General features: G+C 51.2%; 1 protein-coding gene across 1 annotated transcript; it reads right to left on the reverse strand.

The window, feature by feature from the left end:
• Nucleotides 1-254: 254 nt before the first annotated feature.
• CARD10 (caspase recruitment domain family member 10) lies at nucleotides 255-16,343 on the reverse strand. The gene is made up of 21 exons (XM_071551735.1): nucleotides 16,262-16,343; nucleotides 14,148-14,366; nucleotides 13,641-13,778; nucleotides 12,981-13,306; nucleotides 10,942-11,124; nucleotides 10,429-10,584; nucleotides 10,162-10,287; nucleotides 9,827-10,021; nucleotides 9,591-9,728; nucleotides 8,729-8,844; nucleotides 8,433-8,473; nucleotides 7,645-7,759; nucleotides 7,008-7,188; nucleotides 6,082-6,205; nucleotides 5,485-5,725; nucleotides 5,135-5,204; nucleotides 4,697-4,796; nucleotides 4,058-4,216; nucleotides 2,116-2,237; nucleotides 1,358-1,473; nucleotides 255-1,116 (listed from the first exon to the last, which is right to left on the reverse strand). Exons 1-21 carry the CDS (start codon nucleotides 16,266-16,268, stop codon nucleotides 909-911), a joined length of 3,081 nt encoding a protein of 1,026 aa, XP_071407836.1. The 5' UTR covers nucleotides 16,269-16,343; the 3' UTR covers nucleotides 255-908.
• Nucleotides 16,344-20,316: the final 3,973 nt, after the last annotated feature.

The raw sequence follows: 20,316 nt of genomic DNA on the forward strand, positions 1-20,316 counted from the left end.
GCTTTTCCCTGACTTTCCTAAAGTAATCTGGCCAACATCAGCATTGGGAGAGGCAAGGGATTGAAAACCAGAGGTCAAGTAGAAAAGAGAGGGGACTTGGTCTGTGGCACACAATCTGTCCTCTCCCCACACCTTTTGCTGCCCTACAATACCAAAGTCAGGGCTCCCTCCTTCCCCTTGAAGGCTGGCCTAATAGAGAAGAAAAATCAACCACACCTTCCCAGTAACACACAAGCCCATAGCCTGCCATGCATTCCCATTATGAATGGTATTTAATTCTCCTTTACACATGGTTTGCCAATAAAAGGCTCCATTAATAATTTACAAGCAATAAAGAGTACAGCTCCGATAAAGCGAGGGTTTCTTGCAACCTTAGTGTCTCTCCAGCCACAGTGGAGCATAGGCATAGGCATATAAGCCATGCTCCCTGTGCCATGGGGCCAGAGGCGAGGTAGAGAGGGGAAGAGGGGACCCAGAGCACACAGTGCCACAGGACAGGGGAGGTGGTGGTGATGCGAGAAGGGCTTCAAATACGTGTGAGAGATGCTCCTACACAGCCTGATCCCAACAGTTCCCCTGCATTCCCTATCTGTCAATCTGACCACGTACCAGAGACAAGGGCAGTCCAAGGTAATGGGGAACAGCCCAGGAGGGTGGTTTCCACCTTGACAGTGGAAGATGTCCCTCCAATAAAATACAGAAAGCTCAGATGGGGGAGGCAGCATGTGTTACTTACCAGCTCTTGGTGCCCCTCAAGGGGACCAGAAGGACTACCTGTGTGGGCCTTTGCTGCCAGCATCCCTTTTGGGAGGAAGAACATTCTACCTGGAGGGGCCTGGGGAGGCAGGGACCTCCGAGAACACCTCTTGGGAAGAGGAGCTGGCAGTACCCACTCTGCTACCCCCAGTTCAGTCATCACCCTCCTCAATCCATAGTGGGCGGGCTTGCTCCTGAAAGATGCACCCGCGAACCACCTTGGGCAGCTCCTCAGCATGGGTCCAGGCATGGGGCTCCACACGGGCCCAGGAGCACGGCAGAGCATGGAGAGCCTGCTCCACACCACGGCACACCTTCAGCACCTCTGAGTCCCGCTGGCCTGCCTTCTCCAGCAAGCTCCTGAGGAAATCACAGTGACAAATGTTACCCTTGGCATAGAGAGATGAGGTGGCAAAACAATGCAGCAACTCCCTCACACGTACAGAAGGCCAGTTTTCCTGTCTTTATTCTCCTCACAGTGGCCAACCCAACATACATATCAAGTGCTCTCGCCTGATCCTTGCTCTCCTTCTGAACAGAGACAAGGGCTTTTCTCTCCTCCCATGATAGCTTTAATCCACGCCACTCCGTCTTTTCTTACCTGAGTCCTCTAACGTTCTTCTCAGTGACCTCGACATGGATAACGATGGGGTATATTTCACTTTTAATTAGATCCCTCACACCCTGAACTCCCAGCTCTAGCAGGCAGTGTTTATTCTGGAAGGGAAATTGAATAGATTTACTGATTTAAATGGAGAAAAAATAACCCCAGCCCCTGACAGTTACATTAAATCAAACCCATACTGTGCAATATCATTGCTTTTCCAATACTAATTCCATTAAAAGTAAGATTTACGGACAGTGCCAAGAGGAAAGGGGAAAATTAAAGAGCAGGGTCGCCCACTCCATCACTGCCAACCCAACCCAAGAGCTCGCTGGACCCCTTTCCCAGCCACAGCCTGTCTTCACATCCCCTTTGTCATTGCTGTCACCCACAGCCTCACATTTCTGTCTGCCCTCAGCAGAGCTGTTGCCACTTTGGTGAAGATGAGGAATGTGAGAGCAGGCAGGTCACTTCTGTGTATGGCATGTCCCACTGCCTCCCCCATGAATCCCCATTCACCATCTATTTTATCTGAGTTCATCAGAGACTCAGGGAAGTGTCCATATCTGCTGCTCCACAACTCCAGCACCTGGAGCTAAAACACTCTTCAAACTACATAGCCCCCAAGCAAGCAGCTCCTTCTCTGTCACCATACCACTCTCCCTCTTCCCCCAATCAGCTGTCTCCTCCTCTCCTCCTATCTGAATGAGATGCCCTATCCTGGCTTTCCCTCCAGGCACCAAACAGCTCAGCACCTTCTCCATTGCCTCCCGGATCACATGGATTCGCCAGCTCTCCCTCGGGTCCTGTGGGGCAGTTCTAGACACAGGACACACCTGAGCGTGGGTTGCACTGGGATCCCCTACTGCCAGTTTCTCTGTGAGTCAAGAGGACATATCAAAGGGAGATGTCAGCCACTTCTGCCTCTTGCATGTACCTCTTACCTCAGATCCCGCACGTTTGCTGCTGTGCTGGTGCTTATTGAGTCCTGTTTATGGATTCTGGAGAGCAAGTCTAATTATACAACAGTATGCATTAGCATGGATCTCCTGCAGCTTTCTGGTATGGAACAAGCAAGATACCACAGCTGAAGACACCTTGCATGGCAAGAGCAGCACCTTTTGTTGTACCACACCAGCCCAAGCTGGCTCATGGACATTATCAGCGCCCCTCCCAACTACCACACTGTCCCAACCCCCGCAACAGAGTACAGAAAATAACCACTCTATTTTGCCAAGTAGGTTTTCTGCAGGGCTTGAGAGCTACATGGGCTATATGGCTGAAGCAGGCACTGGGCTTTACCTGCCAACCATGCTGCTCTAGGCAGCTGTCCACACAGCCACAGAAAGACAAGATCGGAATATAATAAGGCTTTCAGGAGCTGCACATCCCTAAGATAGAAATAAAGTAATATATTTTAGCAGAAGGCGTGTTTGGAACTGGATCCAAAGCACGTTCCAGTTATCCCAAAACCAAGACTGGCTGGGCATCCTCTGCTACCTCTGGCTGGTGGCACAAGTACTTCCTAGGTAGACATGGAGCCTGCAAAGCCATGTTTCCTTTGCAAGCAACAAGCTCCCAGGGAAGATCAGCTGGCTGAGACGTTCTTCAAAGAAAAACAAAGGCAGCACAGAAAAGAGAAATGGCTTGGGACTCATGGGTTACTTTCCCTCCCAAGTAGCAGGCAAAAATGGCAGGGGAGCATGGAGTTTTTGCCCTCAGTGTAAATTCCCAGCCACAATAAAGGCATCGGAGCAGGTCCCCATGCAATGTGAAGGGGACCCTGCAGAGGGCTCAGCAGGACAGCCTATATGGCCAAGTCACTCAGCTAAGCCCAGCAGCCAAAAGTTTCAGAGCCATCCTTCTTCAGCAAACCAGAGGTTTTTACTAACTCCATAATCACCCCTCCAAAAAAGATACTGATTCATTTTTCAGTCCTGCAGTTAGCAAAGGGAGAACTCTATAAACTGGCAAAGGAGAGTGATGAAGAACTGAGGAAGAAGGAGGAAAGAAGGCGTTGTCCTCTCTGACCATTCCCTACAGAGAAATGCCCTTTCCCCACCAGCCTCTTCGGCAGTGTGTCAGCCTCACACTGCTGGCAGAAGGAAGGGGACAACAGCTCTAAGGCTGGATCCTCCCATTCCTGGGAAAGAAGAGCTGCTATGAAATCAATCGGCAGATCCTACATCAAGCAGGGATTTCATCTCTGGAAAGAGCCACCTAGAGCATCAAGGCAATGTCACCACCACCTCCTCAAGGGAAGAGAGAAGATCCCCATGCCTCAGGAGTCTAGAAGGGAAGACTGGCTTCCCTGTCAGCCAAAGGGATAGGACACAGTTAAAAATAGCAGAGAACATCTTACAGACATTAAGCCCAAAAAAGTGACCTGTAAACAGGTATTTTGTGGGAAGACTGAGAGACTCCCACAACTTAGTCACTGAAGAGACATCTCATGTGCTTTCCGAGAGTCCCATAAGACTGTAACTCAAACTTCCAAGACAAGAGCTACTCTTCCCTGAATTGGACTGACCAAGGCCTTCACAGAAGTGACCTCTTTAGGGAACATCTTAGGTTCCCACTGTATGGCTAAGAAGTGACAGGAGGTAAAAAGGGAAAACAGCCTTCACATTCTTTACCTCATTCAGCCACAGGCTCCTAAAACAGCCCTGGATGTGCCAACCACTCATTGCTGCCTACCTGCTGGGCACACATGGAAGTCCAGGCGAGAGGTGGGCAAGTCCAGCAGGTTCCTGATGAGTCGTGGTACAATGCAGTTTGGTGACAGCACCACAGGACGGGGTGCCTTCACCACCACAGGGCGCACCAGACTGTAAGGCTTCAGGTTCATGTCTGCACCTGGAAGACAGTAATGAAGAAGAAAGCCAAAGGTGAGAACACAGAAGACCAGACTAGCCTACAGATAATCCAATTCTTCCTCTCCCAACCCCTCATCCTGAATCATGGAGGTACCTACCAACCATGTTACGTCCCAGGAGAGATCCTACCCTGCTTACAACACTCGTTCACAGGCAGATACCCTGGATGTAGATCCCCTGCCCATTTCCTGGGACTCTCTTGAGTTACACACTAGTTTATTCTCCACAAAAAGTTAGATGACCCCAAGAATGACAGCAGCAATGAAAAAACACAGAAAACCAGGGAAAAGGAGCAGAGGCTTTAAATATGTACAGACTTCTCAAAATCCCATCAGCAGAGTTATAAGAGGTATTCTGGGCAGAAAGACTGAGGCATCCCAGATGACAGTGTCCCTTCAGTGCCCACAGGAGACAACTGGGTCTCCAAGGGTGACAAGGCAGTGCAGGGCTAACAGCTCACCTGAGCAGGGGTCCAGCCATAGCTGCTGAGGGGGCTGTTCTGGGCTCCTCTGTGGTTTGGATTTCACCAAGCGTAGTTGGTCTAAGGCCCGTTTCTTTAGCTGAGGAGAAAGTGAGGGCTATAAGACTGAGAGCACTGACCTTCTCACACACATGCAAAACTGGCTGAAGAACACCCTCCGGCAAAAGGGATGGAGCACCTTTATAAAAGTATGGAATAGGGTCTGCCACCCACTAAGTTCAGTCTGGGAAGTGGGGAAGTGGTGAAAAAGCAGCCATGGAGCAGTAACACTACCTGGGCTATAAGCCCCTGCTTTGCTTGCTAACCCATCTGCCACCTCTATGCTTTACCAACAGAGTGGGGCAGATTGCATGCTGATGTTGTGGGATGGCAATGGGCACACACACATGGTGCTCATCACCTGCTTCTTTGATTTACATTATTTCTGTGGCCTCTCTGCTGCCCAGGCATGTGGCCCTTCTCTTGGATCTTCAAAAGCTGGTGAGCCCTGAAAAGACAGAGAGCATGCACTCAAGAAACTCCAAAGGCCTCAGGACCATAGACTGCTGTCATCATCTTCCCCAGCCCAGAGACCTGCTGGAGCACAGGCATATCACTCAACCTCCTGGCCTCCCAAGGGCTCCCAAATACTACTGCACTGGTACCCCCCATACAAGGCTTGGGTATCCAACACTATTGAAGAGGCCAGCCTGCACCCATCAGGACTGTTAGGGGATGCTCAGATAAATGGGGCAGGTATCCACTGCCTTCCACCTCACCCTGGTTACCTGCTGTAGTTGGGCACTGTCCCCTTGTCCAGGTCCCGCATGGTCAAGGGATCAACACGAGAGCAGTACCACTCCAGACGCCCTTTGTGCATGGTGTCCGTGATGTGGAGGATCTCCCGACACTTCACGCACAGCGCATAAGGGTCTGATGGCTCCAGGAGGGACAGGTTGGTGCGTACATAGAACGAGTCTCCAGAAAATTTCTTCCCTTCTTCCAGGGCTTCCCGCAGAGCCTGGTATCCTGAAGCATACACTGTGGGTCACGGCAGGCAGGGACACAGGAGGCAACCGTCACCAATAAGCTAGCCAAGTCCCCAGCACAGTTGTGACGCTACAGATTGGGGTGGGGTGAGGGGTGCAGAGGAGGCAAACAGACAGAAGGTCTGTACCTCCATCCTGTAACTCAGAGGATGCACAAGTCACACCAGACAGGGAAAGCTACTGGAGCTACGGCTAACCTGTGTCAGACATGGTGGCCTAGGACCAAACAGGAGAGGAGAGAGAATAACTGAGATTTATCTTCAGGGCTGGGTAGAACGTCTAGAAAATGAGGCAGAATGCTCAGGCTCAAAGAAGAGCCAGCTGCCAGCACCTTACCTTCTGGGTCCAGCTGAAAGATGAGACTTGAGGGCTCACTCCAGTGCAGCAGGCTCAGGTAGGCAACCTCCCGTGTGCAGTTCTCCAGGGAAAGCACCTCCTCCTTCAGTGATGGCACCCTTAGCTAGCAAGGACTCGATGCTGTTAGACTTAAGGGCTGGGAGAGCAGGCTTCCCCAACTCTCTCACCCAGCAGGATTACATAAGAGATGTTACACAGTGAGGCAGGCCTGGGAAAACCTATACCTGAGGACAAAGCATCCTCAGTCTGCCTCTGGCTCCCTCTGCCTCTGACCTGCTGTCAGCCACCACCCAGTCTGTAAGCTGGGCAGCCATGAAAGGAAATGCACGTGCATGAATGTGTGTGGGAGCAGGAGAATTGGTTTTATTTTCAGTTACAGGTGAGATATTAATTCAAGTAATATAGCTGTATTTCAAGTGTTGTCATTCTTAGCAAAACAAATGCTTTTCCTTCCCTTCAGGAGCTTTCTTCACAGCAATTATTCTCTATAGCTCAGAAGGGTCACAGAGGCCTGAGAAATATTGCTCCAGAATTGCTTGCTTTGCAAAGAGCATGAGCAGGATGCAGGATGCAAACTTCTGAAAAACTACAAGGTGACAGACAACTCCAGGGACATGCACATCTTATTCGTGTGACTCCTTTTTGTTTCTCCCCACCCACAGCTCAAGAAAGTGTTTCAAAAGGTCTCAGGACTTTTATATACATAGGTACACTCGAGTGCCTGAGACCTGGATGGGTATTTGTGCTGTATAAAGCTCTACGCAGGGAACAGTTCGGGGAAACAAAAGAAATGGAGGTGGACCTCAAGCTGGGTAGAGATCAGCTTGCACTGGGGATTACTTCACTCTCCTTTCATCATCCCAGTGCTTTGCAAACCCACAAAGTTAGCCCATTCTCAGACTCACCTCAATAAGTCGGCACCCTTCCCTGAGTCCTGCGTCCTCAACCTGTGAGCCTGGTTTGACCCACTGGACGTAAATCCCTGTCCTGTTCCCTCCAAGGATGGAGATGTCTGATCCGAGCCTCTTCTCCTGGGGTGAGAGGTTGCTGGGGTGACCCACACTAGTGAGCTGTACCACCAGTGACCTGGCAAGAAGAAATGCCAAGTCTGGCAACTGAAGTTTACTCTGTTTTCTAAAAACAAATCCCCCATGCCTTGTGTCCAGCTACAAGGTGTTCACTGCAGCACAGAGCTCGTGATTCACGGTGTGCCCATCACCAGGGCACACAGAGCTTATGAATCCACACAGCCCCTTCCATCCCATCAGTCCAAACAATGAAGTCAAGCAGGGCTCCTACAATGTCCAGTCCAGGGCAACATCCCCACCTCTGCTGTAACTAATGGGACAGCACAAGAAATTGAAGTCCTGCTAGGAAGCGAGGACTATAGGATCTTTATTTCTCTCCTTTCCCACTAGCAAGAAAGAGCCTACAAGAGGAAAGGTAGAAAGGAAGTGTCTCCCAAACACAGTGCCCTGGCAACCGCAAAATGTCCCCTCAAGCAGTTGGCACAGACTGCCTAACTCAGAGAGCAGTGGTCACCTCCTGGTGACCTCCTTGCGGCTGGGAAGTGTGGACAAGCAGATCTCCGACTTCACCCTGGTGCTGCTGGAAGACGAGGAGAAGGCCCCAAGCAAGGTGCTAGCAAAACCACTGCCTAGGAGAGAGCAAAAAGGAGAGAAGGAGCACATCACCTCTCCTAATGCTGCAGGGAGCTCATGTTCTCAGGGTGGCAAGGGTCTGTCACCCTCTCCTGGCCATTTTCTAGCATCTGACTGGAAAATTGAGGCTGCAGGGGGGCTTTGAACAGTCACCCTCATAGAAAGGGTTTTCCACATCTCCTGAGAACAGTCAAATCTTCATTTCTTTCATCAGCATTTTGGTCAGAAGGCAGCAGCAGCCAGGGTGTGGCTGCTGATGTGCTCAGAGACCAGCCACTAGCACCCAACATAGGACCTGCCAGCATCAGAAGCTTCCCTCCAGGAGATTCATAACCCATCACCCAAGTAGCAGCAGATGACTAACATCCCAAGGCAAAGGCATGTCCCTCTTCTGTTACCTACTTCCCCACCACACCTTCAACATGGCTTTCCATGAATTAAACAGAGCTGATGCGAATAGCTACTTGCTCTGCAGAGGAAAAGCCAGCTTTTCCAGCTGCTGTGCTGGGGGATGTGTGGGTCCATACCACCCTGCTACAGGTGCAGAACCCTCACACTGAGCTGCACAAACCAAAGGTGTGAGGGAGGCTGAGTTGTCCAACCCCCCTCCTCACAGCCACCACTTCTTTTTAGCTTAAGGTGTTTGGGGAAAAAACCCCACCCTGGTACCTGTTGCATCTTCAATGCTGCTAAAGGATCCACAGGACAAACTACAAAGGAAACACAAAATGGATCTGTAAGGCAGCAGCTTTTCCAAAGCCTGTTTGTGAGTTCTGTTCTCAATCCCACCTCCACAGACTTCCCTGCCATCCACAAACACCCTTGCAGCCAGCACACAGCTCCTAGACAGCCTTCCCACTCTCAGTTTCCACTCCAGGTTCTCTCCTAACCCTGCCAAGCAGTTCTTCCTGGCTCCCACAAGCCCCACAGAGGAGACACAGACGCAAGCAGCCCCCAGCAATCACCTTTTGTAGGGCATGCACCTCTCTTCCCGCTGCCGACGAAGGATGGAGCCGATGCAAGGAGGGAAGGGGAAGGTGGAAAGGCGGTTGATATCCTTCTCACTGTCAGGAGTCACATCCTTGGGCAGAGTGAAAGAGAGATGCTTGCTAACATCAACCCAGCACCAACTCTCCCCTCCTGTCAGGCCAGGTTGCAAACTGCTCCTCAGGTATCACAACCACCTTTAGAGATAATCCACATCCCTCCAAACTGTCAAGGGCACCTCGCTTTCCCAGATAGCTCAAATAGAGATCCATGGCACTGCATCCCCATGTTTTAGCAATGTATGAGCTGTGGGAGCAGGAGATAAAGTGAATATCCAATCTTGTCCTTATATTTCACTTTTAGCCACCACACATCCAGAGGTGTGAGTAACCTGTGGAAGTGCCTATTTTAGGGTGCTCTAGGGTGATAGTTCAAGGAGTCAAAGGAATGAACCTGACTCCCTTAAAAACAGTATGATGCTACTATAGGATTCAAAAGCATTTCTCTCCCAGCATTTGTAAAATAAAACTATTTTGAGAAGGTTAACACATTACATAAAGCTGTTCATTTCCATGGTGTCATACAGGACAAAGTGTTCCTTTCCCCTCTTTCCCACTCAGCTGAGTGCTACACACTTTGGAGCAGCATTGACCACTTTGTCAGAGACAGAGAGCAAAGCTTGGCATCCTAGATCTGCTCACACCTTACACACCACCCCACGCCCAAGTCTTCAACCAAGTCAGAGCCCCACAATGAATGCACTTCAATGCCTCTGTGCCCTTCCTGAGCAGTGTGGGTCTCCACTGACCCCAGCTGAGCCTCTCATGGTGAAGCACTCACCATGCTCTGAATGGCTGAATCCCCTGGGAATGGTGTAACAGGAGTCTCCAGAACACTGATAAGCCCAGTCGTGGGTTTGTCTATGAGGCTCCAGGTGCTGCTGAGGTTGGAGCAGAGGGAGTAGGAAGAGCTGCACATCTGGGAGAAAAGGGACTCAATCATCCCATTGTATGCCCCAGAAATGAGTCCTGACCCCTCTGCCTTCTCTCCTCCCTCTTCTTTCTAGCCACCCTCACCTTGCCCAGGACACGGCTGCCTTGGCACCGCTGCAGCTGTGCCTCCAGTGTGCTGTTCAGCCCTTCTGCCTGGCTCAGTTTGCTTAGAAGCTCATCCCGCTCCTCCTCCAGGACCCGCACACGTTTGCGGTACTGATCCTTCTCAATCAGGCTCTGAGAGTATTGTAGCTGCACCCCATCACGGCTCTGAATTGCCTGTAAGGAGCCAGAGTGAGAAAAGGCAGAGAACTGGCATGCTACCTCTCTCCTGGCGTGGATGGACAAGATCCACTGGAGAAGGAAAGGGTATCCAGAGCAGAGACAAATGCCCTGCTGGGAGGTGGAAAGCAATTCACCTGATCCCGCTCTTTTTCGATTTCCTCCAGCTGCAGTAGAACTGTGTTCATACGATGCTTGTAGAGATCACAGTCCTTCTGCAGTGTCCGGTATTTCAGTTGCAGATCTTCCACCTCCTGGAGATACTAGTAACAGCAAGTAGCAAGCATTAGTTCTCCTGACAGCAACTGCTGTGGCTTCACAGCCTCCTCCCTCCCCTCTCTTCCAGGCCCTGCTTGGTGTGCAGAGATGCAAAATGGTGATGGGGGCAGTAATGGATGCTCTACCTTATCCCTCAACTCTTCAGCCCACTGCAGCTCACTCTGCAGGGAGTTGAGTTTCTGACAGAGATCCAGCCGGTCGTCTTGGGCTTCCTTCCAGTCATGCTCCAGGATGTCCAGTAGGATCTGCTCCGAGCCTGGCACTGGGCGCTCACCAGGTGTCTGGAAGGTGAGCAGGTACTGTCACTGCACCACAAGCACCAAGGGAGCATCAGACCAGGGCACTGACTGGCCGATTGGCACAACTGTCATTATCACTCCTGCATTAATCTACTGTGTACTCCAAGGCACTAAGTCACTCTTGTAAGCACATCCAGAGTTACAGGGCTGGAAACAAGGACCCATCGCTACCCAGACCCAGAAGCAATGGCAGCCATCACAGCCAAGCAGTATGCTTAGAGGAGAGGACAAGCCAGCCCAAACTAATGATTTACCCATCTTTCCAGTGCCTGTGTAACCAGCACTGGGGGTGGCCCAGGAAAAGAGGTGACCCAGAGCCTGCCTTGCCCTGCCAGGTACCTGCACCATGCCCTGCAGCTCCTGCAGAGATGCTGTGAGCCGCTGGTTCTCGGCCCACAGCTCAGACACAGTGTCGGTGTGGCCTCGCTCCTCTGCCTCTCGCTGGGGCGGCGCAGATGCCTGTTTCCTCAGCAGGCTGCACTCCTCCTCTAGGCTGGAGACTTTGCATTTCAGCTGGTCCACCTGTAACCCAGGGAAGAAACACAGTCTGACCCACACAGCCTTGCACCTCTGCCTTAGCAGACAACTGAAGCAGAGAAGGCACTGGGCAGAAAACCGGTCTGGAGGTGAGTAAAGCAAAGGCTGGGCAACCATGTAAAGGAGTATGTTACCATCTTACCACCAGACCAAAGTTAGCAGCATAAATGCACAAAAAAGCTTCTCCCTCAAGGAAAGAAGGATACACATGCAAAAGCACATTCAGTTTCAGGATCTTCTCTTCCTCCAACAACTTTCTCACTACCCTAGGGCAATCCCCACTGCAGCTGGCCTTGACCTTGGGTGGACATGAGACCTCAGATGCGCTGCCAGAGCGAGCAGCTGAGTATCTCAAAGGCTCCTAGAGCAGCTGAGACACAGATTTAGAGCAGAAAAATCCACTGGAGGCTATTCACTGTCGGGGGGCCACTTCTGGCCTGGGAAGTGTTTGAGGTTCAAGCTGCCAGAGGCTGCAGGGTACCACAGGGGCACCATGACACCCTGGCCTGCTTTCACACTCCTCCACCAGCATGTCCCAAGATGCAGAGACAGCAGAGGTCAGTTACTTTTAGGAGTCAGAGAGGTCCTCAAAGACCTGTAATGACTGATTAGACAGATCAAAGAACCAGGGTTTCACAGCTAAGTAATGCTTTGAGAGGAAACGGGACAGCAGAAACCTATCAAAGCCACTAAGAAGCACTGCCAAAATTGCCAACGAGGGATTCAGAAACAGAGTAACTTCTGTAAATCTGCTCAAAAGACTTAGAATTACTTTTGAGGACCAGACATTTTTGGATCCCAGATTCAGGAGGAGAAGGCAGGCTGACACTGGTTTCAGGGGGATTTCTTCAACCCACAGTTACCTACAAATGATTCACCTCCCTGCTCCACAGAGGCCCAAGAGAGCTGGCATTGGCAGGGATACAGGAAAAAAGGTGGGGAGGATCCTGGTGCTGGCAGAACAGAATGAGGAATGAAAGGTAATCAGAAGGCTGTGTGAGAGGTCCAGGCCAGACTGGTAGGGGGAATGCCAGGAAGCAGCAGAGCACTGAAAAACATGGGTTATTAATAGGTTCAAGGTAGGGCTGTCCTTGCCCAGGCAGGAAGTGGAGGCATGTTTGCTGGAGGTGAGAGCTTGGCAGCTGGAGTGCAGTGTCATGAATTCCTTCAGCTATGCCGGGCATGAGTCTTACAAACGTCATGAGAGAGATGAGGAGGTGGTGGGGAGTGGCAGGGGGGACTGAGTCTGGGCCAAAAGGCTCCTAAGATCAGCCAGGTGAGCTGGGCAGCTCCAGACAGCACGCACACACCCAGCGCGGGTGCCTGCACAGCCACCATCCTCACTAGAGAGAGGAAAATGCAAGCCCTTTCCCGGGGAACAAGTAAATGCTAGCATGCAGCTTGACAGAATCAGCTGCCTGGCTGTGCTGCCCAGACAGAGCACAGGCAGCTGTCAGCAGAGTAAGAAGCAAGTGCAGGCAGGAGCCAGCAGAGAATCTTGTGGTACCAGCAGCCAGCCTGGGCTGAGAAATGCCAGGGAAGGCATCATCCCGACTTCTAGCTCCTCTAGGTGACATACCTCCAGCTGTGGCAGGAGCTGATGATGTATCTCCAGCTGCCCCAAGACAGTGGCAAGCCTCCTGCACTGTGCCCACGATTCAGCCTCTCTGCAGAGCACATTCCCATCAAGAGCAGGGGCATGAGCCCCAACACATATCCTGCCTGCCATCAGCTCCTTCACGCTCACAAACCACCACATGGGGACATCCATATGCATCCTTCTCAGCCATCAGACCCCCACCACCTTCCACTGCCAACCTTTGTGCTCCTCAGGAACATACCACCAGCTGCAGGTCCCTGCTTCGCAGCACAGCCATGTTCTTCTCCTCACAGAGCTGAGCATAGCGCATGGCCATCATGTAGTTCTCATCCTTCAGCCTCAGCAGCTCCACATTGCTGGAGTCCCACTCCTCTCTCAACCGCTGGCAACGCTCCTGCACCTTCAGAAGCTCCTTCAGCTGCTGCTCCAGCCGGGCCTGCTCTTGCTCCAAAGCCTGGTTTTTCACCTGGAGCTGGTGTTCCTTCAGCAGGTGCTCTTTCCGTTGAGCCCTCACTTTCTTCACCTCCATCATCAGGAACTGAGTTAATCCCTCAGGGCCTTCTTCATCTAGGAGGAGACAAAAGAGAATCTGTTCCTGGCTTCTGAAACAGGGGTAACCCCAAAAAATAGACTTGCCCAACACTGTTTTCCACCAAGAGGTTCCAAGCTCTCCTGCAGGTGTACAGCCCTTGTTGCCCCAGGCTTATGGCACCACAGTCTGTCACACTTGTATATGTAGCCCCCTCCCAGCCAGTTCCAGAGCACAGAGCTGTCAGTGTTCCTCACACACTGGTAGTATGAAGCTGGTTTTTATGCAGGCACATGCACATGCACCTGCACAGATTTCTGGCCCTCCCCATGCAAGCAGCAGCTGAAAGGAGAACAGAGCCCCAGCCCCTACCCAGGATCATAGAGCAGCGCTGGGCTGGTTCCCTCCCTGTTAGGCGTGTGTAGTGCTCTGGGTAGTAAAACTCTAAGGATTCCAGGAAGGCTTCATAGCCTCGCTTTCCACGGCGACGAAGGATGTCCATCAGGTAACCTGGCAAAAGGGATAAAGAGCTAGGATGAATTCCCTGTAAAACAGAAAGAAAACAGCATAACTAAGCCTCATGGGCATGGGTAGCATCTCCACCAGTCCTACTTCCATCCACAAAAATGGGAATGGTTAGAAGAGGGAATGGGGTGAGAGCACTGCACTCATGTGTGTGTATGCCGAGGGAGGCTCACAGAGGATGAGGGGGAGGTCTGGGTACAGAGCACCTGAAAGAGCCACAAAGCTGAGGTAGCAGTGCAGTGAGTGGAAGCAGAAGGCCACCACCACACGCTGGTTAGCCTTCACTGTATGTTAAAACCAGGCTATTCCCCACAAACCAGGCTCATCTAACTGCAAGTTTGGGTCTTTGCCCACCTGTCTGGTTGCTCTTGCAAGGGAATCGGCAGGAGTTCAGCACCTCCTCCTCATCCTGCTCATCTATCACACGGCACTGGCGCAGGTATGGGGTGAGCTTGGCTGGGTTCAGGGAGCGGGTCAGCTGGTGTCGTGCACTCTCGATCTTCTCCCAGATGGAGTCTTCTTCCTCCTCCTGCTCAGAGAGGCTGCAGACTTGAAGAGGGGCATTCTCGCCAGCTGGAAGGATAAAAGGAAAGGATAAAAATGATGACAAATGGTGGAGGAGCACAGAAGGCATGATAGGCATGGGAGAACATAGGTCAAGGTATGATCCTGCAAATGACCTGTTAGTCTTGCAAATGGGACTCAGATACATTAGAAGATATTTTACATACAAATTGGTTCAGCATGATCTTGAGTGTCCACCTAGAGCAAGAGGTAGGAAGAAGGCAGGCAGTGCATAAGGGAGGTAGGAATAAATACAGTAGGAAGTCTAGGGAAGATGACGTCTTCATCCTTGAAGCATTCTTAAATTCCTCTTCACCAACACACATTCCCTTATTTCCCATCCCTGGGAATGGCTCTCAGGACCAAGAATTTTGAGAGCCTGGGACACGCTTTCTCATAGTGGGGCTTGAGAGGATCAAGCAAATGAACCCCTGAGGATTCATTTGCCCTGTGCATGCCCAAGCATTGATGACCAAACTTAAGTTCTCAAGGGCACCATCCCAAAGAGCAGTTTGGCTACAGGTACTGGAATCAAGGGGGAATCACATAAGCATATCCTTCACATACATATCTGCCATACAGCAGCACGGAGTCCTGGAAACATGTAGCAACAAGGCAACTGCTCTGCCAATCAAATAAAACAAAAGTCAGTGGGCCAAAACCCCTTAGAGCCATGGTGAACCTGCTCCATTAAATCCTACAAGCTGTGATAGAGCAGGTATGTGCAAGGAGCACTCTCCCCAGCTGTGGATCAACTCAACCAGTATTATCTATTTTCACTTGAGAAATAAAATCTCCTTCACAGGCTATCACAAATACTTTTAGCTGGCAAAGCAAAGCACAGTAAAGATCTTCTGGGACCACCTCTCCTCCAAAGCAGGCATGGTTACCTGCCACTCTGATGAGGGCATCAAGTCCAGCTTTTGTACTGGAGACACACAAACATCACCGGGGCAGTGTAGTGGTTCATGTTGCACGGGGGAAGGAAACATCCCAGTCTTTTTCCTTTTCCTTGGGTTTTGGCGTTGTGTTTTTTCCCATTCTTGTGCTTAGAATATCATGCTCTTTCAGATAGATAACTAGCACAGCAAGGAGGATGCCTGAGAGAACTGTGCAGAAGTTAATCCTCCAAATACAAACACAGGAGGCTTGGAGTCTGATGGATGAAGAATATCAGGAAAAGAGAATTGTTGATTCCACAAAAAAGACTCAAGTGTCTCATTTCCAGCACCAAATAGCTTAGAAGCCTAAACACAGAAATCTGGGTTGTCCTAGGTTGAATAAAAAACAAGGTGTTTCTTTCAGAAACTTAACTCTTATTTGAGACAGGCTCACTTGGACACAAGTATGTAGGAGGAGAATGCAACAGCAGGTCACAGAAGTTGTGCTGGTTTGAACTCTTGTTTCTTGGCTGCAGATTTATGCCTTTAAATCAAAGTGTTTCTTCCAGAAACTGCAAGCAGCGATCAGCTTCCCGGCCGGCAGGCTCGGCAGAGAAGGAGAAGAGGGAGAGGCGGGAGAAGGCAGGAGAGGGCCGGGGTTGGTGGAGCTTTCTAGGAGCCGGTACCCCGCTCGCGCCCGGGATACCCCCCCTTCCCGCCCGGGATACCCTCCTCCCGTGGCGGGCGGGCCGAGGGACACAGCGCTTTGCTTTCGCCAGCCCGGAGGTGCTGTTAGAGAAATGCCGAGCCAGAGGCCATTCCTGAGGAGGCGGCTGGGGAAAAGAGGCGCAAACACGCCCCTGACCACCACCCCCCTGCCAGCCGCCATCCCGAGCCCGTGCGAAACTCACGCACCAGGGCGATGGCGACGGGCGCGGCAGCCGCCGGCTCCGCGGGAGAGGGGGCACAGTGAGACTCCGCTACCCCCCGGACCCTGTTCCCGGCCGACGTCTCGTTCCTTACCTGCCATTCCAGTCGCCGGGCGCGTTGCTCCCGCTCCCGCTCCCGCTCCTCTCTGCGCCGCCGCCTCGCCGCCCGGCAGGTGTGCCTGAAGCTGTCTCCCCACCCCGCCGCACTTTCCCACCCTCCCTCCCTCCCTCCCTCTTCCAGCCGGCTGGGAGGGAACTGGCAACCCCCCGGGCTATGCAGAGCACACCTCTGCCCACCTCCGGGGGTCGCGGGAGCACTCACCGGCGCGACGGGGGCGGATCCCCGCCGGCCACTCCCAGTTTCTAGGAACCTCCAGCCGCTCCTCACCTGGGCGATCCCGGGTAGGATTTTTCTCTGCGTGTGTCCCCTTATTCTAACCCCCCCCTACTCGGTCCCCAGCCCCGGGATGGAGCTGCTCCCCGGAAGGATGTGGCTCGCCAGCCACTTCTCTTCCGAAAGGCACCCGGCCTCATCTCCCGACAGACCGCCGGGAGAAGAGCGGTGCCTGGCTTGGCTGGGGCTTTGCCTGGGCAGGATGAGGGTCTCTCCGGCCAAGGCGCAGCGCCTCTCCACCCTCCCACCCCCACCCTACCACCCCCCACTTCTCCCTACACAGAAGAGGTTCATAAGAGGTAATGGTTTTTTTTGTTCAAGGGCTCTAGAAATTTTAGCTAGGCCACCCAAGGTGTAGGGCTGGCTACAGATGGAGGGGATATCCAAGTAAAGGGAAAAACTGAGGGTGGTGGAAAGAATCCTGATCCAGAGCAAGAAAAGGACCCACAGGCTAGATTTTGGTCGCAGACCTCAGCTGCGTCCTTGGGTGGAACTGGGCGTGGACGCACCCCGAGGCAGTATGACAGAGAGGTACTGCCAGGGCATGCAGGGGCTTGAAACCCCTGGCCTGACCCAGCACCGAGTTCCCCGGGCCAGGGGCGGGTGCTGGGAAGCCTTTCTCTGGTCCAAATGGCCACAGGAGTGGGCCTGTGTGTCCAGACAGCATCCCAAAGAGTTTGCACAGGGTAACCACACCTATCATGTATTCATTTGCCCAAATCTGTGCATACCACTGGGACAGAGGGCTCTCGGAGAGATGGAATTGGACAGCGTGGTTCACTCCCAATGTTACATGCCACCCCCTTCAAGGCTAAAGTGTTTTTCGTTTTCTTAAGCAAACCTATTTTACTCTCATCACTTTCAGCTGTATGAGACCTCAGTGGCCAGGACAGAGACAGTGCAGGCTCTGTGCTGGAAATTCCCAGTGCAATATCAAGCTCATGAGAAATGATTCCCCCAGCCTTAAGGTCAGTCCACAGGGTAGCCCAGAGTACTGCTGAGCCCTACATTGCTCCTGCCCCTGCCCACACACGAAAGGGGGGTGCTCTAAGCAACCCAACACTGCAGCTTCTAGACCCCACCTCTGCATGGAAGTCTTTCTCTCCTCCCTCAGATAAGTGAAGAAGTGAAAGTTAGGTGAGTCTGAAACAATCTTGAGGTATGAGTTGGACCCCCTTCCCTAAAAGACTTCTGCTGCACCCCAACTGAACGTCTTCATTTGTTTCTTCTCCAGTCCAGTGTCAGATGCATCCCCCCGGTCACCACAGGGCTCCTGCATCAGCTTCAGTAAGGTGGTTTGAGGAAAGGAAGGCTTTAGCAAGACTCTTTCCCTGTGCTGCTAAATTCTTTTCAAGATACAACCACGACCTGGGAATGGAGAGTGTATCTGTGCGAAGCGTGGAGCACATGGCTCTTTTGTTGCAAAATGTACACAGATCCTGAGCAAACACTGAGCATGCACACGCACGTGGGGCTTTCAGCAAACTGGTCTTGAATGGCACTCACCCTAACAGGTACTGGTTGATGCCCTGAGCACATGAATTTGTTGTTGACTCAACCTCCCTGCAAGTGGTCCTGACAGCCCCTTCCCCTGCCTTGTAAGCTCAGCACTGCAGAGCTTGTGCCCAAGGAACGCATGCTGACCCAGGGCCACCAGCAGTAGGGTCCAGCTCCTATCTCCAGCTCTTACCTCCAGCCAGAAGCATCCAGCTGAGAGATTAAAAGCGAGTACAAGCAGGGCTGCCTGTTGGGAACCTGTTCTGACTCAGGCCATGACAATTTTTGCCTGCTGGTTATTCTCTCAGAAGCAACCCAAGCCTCTCTCTCTCTTGCTGGTGAAAAGATTTTCTGAGCAGGATATTATGTGCTGATAGAAGATAAGATCTTCACAATCCTGATGAAAGTCCCAAAGCAAGAGTTGGTTTCTCTTATTCACACAGAGAAAGACAAACTCAAGGCTGATGACAAAGAAATCCTCTTTCTCCACCCACACTGACCCCGCAGACAATGGCTGCCACACTTTGTGAGTCAGAGCACCCAGACATCAGACAGAGCAGGTCTCACATCAAGAACTGCTGAAAAAATCTCTTCACCCAAGGTTGCACACAGAAGAGTCTCAGATATTGAAGTCCAGGGACAAATAATTCAATAATTGAATGGTATCACAATAAGAACAGGTCCTTAGACTAACTAAGTGACTGATCTTTTATGTTTTTACAAGCTCCATTAGCTGTTCTCCGTGGAGAGCCTCTGAGCTTGATAGGTATCCCAGGAGCAAGCAAACCAACCCTGAAGGCTCTGGGCTGGGTAGCTGATTCCAACAGATCACACAGTTCCTGAGAGGAAGAATATGTTCCGTGCCTGTTTTCTGACCAGGGTGTGGAGGCAGACATGCAAAGCTCACCCCTTGGAGGGAAGCTGCAGTTGTACAAAACAACCCCAGTTCACTAGAGATACACAGTCTCACAAGACTGTACATGATAGCAGCCAGATATTATATTTCCAAAATAACTTTACTGGTAGCAGTTACTTTTGTGTTGGCACACCTGAGTTCACAGTAGGAATGGCATTGGTGTGTTTGGGTGTGTTATTTTTTGTTGTTGGGTTGTTGGTTGGGTTTGTTGCTTTTTTTGAAATCCTGTCCAAAATAGTCACACTGGTAGACCTTTCCAAGTCACATCAGCTCAAAGAGGAAACCTATGACAAGCTAGCAAATGGTGAGCCACATGTCCTTTCCACCACCAGAGGAAGGACTTAGCACACATGACCCTGAGTTTTCTGCAGGGCCTTACAGTGTGGGGCTGACCAACAACACTAACTGGTCAGTGAGATCCCTCTGAGATGAGTGAGCCAGTGCTGCAGAGAGCAGGGCTGGATATTCCACAGTACTGCATTGTTTGCCCCCTCCTGGAAACAGCTTTAGGAAGGGCGGGGAAGGAATTTATAAATTCCTGATTGTGTGGCTAAAATGACATCAGTATAAAGTTCAAGCTGCGGCTACAGATGCAGATGCTGAGCTTAAATGCTTTGTAAAGCCTTGCCCTATGTTTTGGTAAGCACAGTGTTTTTACAAAGCTGCCCTGAAACTGGCTACCCACACAGTGTCCATAATATGAGCTTGTCAGAACATCATCAACAATGCATTTCTTGCCTGGTCTTTTGGGGTTTTTTCCCCAATCAAAATATGCTGTTATTCTTTCAGCCTGATGATTTGTAAAGACTTACAGCTTCCAATGAAGTTTTAGGGAACAGGTTTGCTAAAGTCTCCAGGGTGGTTTTCCAAGTCAGCTCGAGAAAGCAAGTTTGAAATAGCTTCCCTAATAATAACTTCCACCCTGCAATAGCTGTCCCAACACGATATAGTGTAGTAAAAAAACTCTCTGCAGTTTCTGTTCCTGTGTGGAACAAAAACAAATGCCAAAAACGCAAAAGAATTTGTGAAACAGAATTATCGACTCCAGCCTGATCTAATTGGCTCGTACGCTGCTTCGTGCTGGATTAGTTAATGCATATAGAAAAAACCACTTTTCCTAGTGATACTCTTCAAAGTCAATGTTTATATTAAAAACCTTTGTCAGGAGTTAGACTTTTCTCCCCAACACTTTTCATAGCAGATGTAAGACTGCTGTGGCATACTGAGAGTGGTTTATTCCCTTCACAGTGGTGACTGCAGAAGGGAAGAGGAATGAGGTCCCCCCTCAAAAAATAGAGTGGCCTTCACAGCAGGAAGGAAATGCATGTATCTGTGTGTGGAG

The sequence above is a fragment of the Pithys albifrons genome, chromosome 3 (assembly GCF_047495875.1).
Source record: "Pithys albifrons albifrons isolate INPA30051 chromosome 3, PitAlb_v1, whole genome shotgun sequence".
NCBI classification, from domain to species: Eukaryota; Metazoa; Chordata; class Aves; order Passeriformes; family Thamnophilidae; genus Pithys; species Pithys albifrons.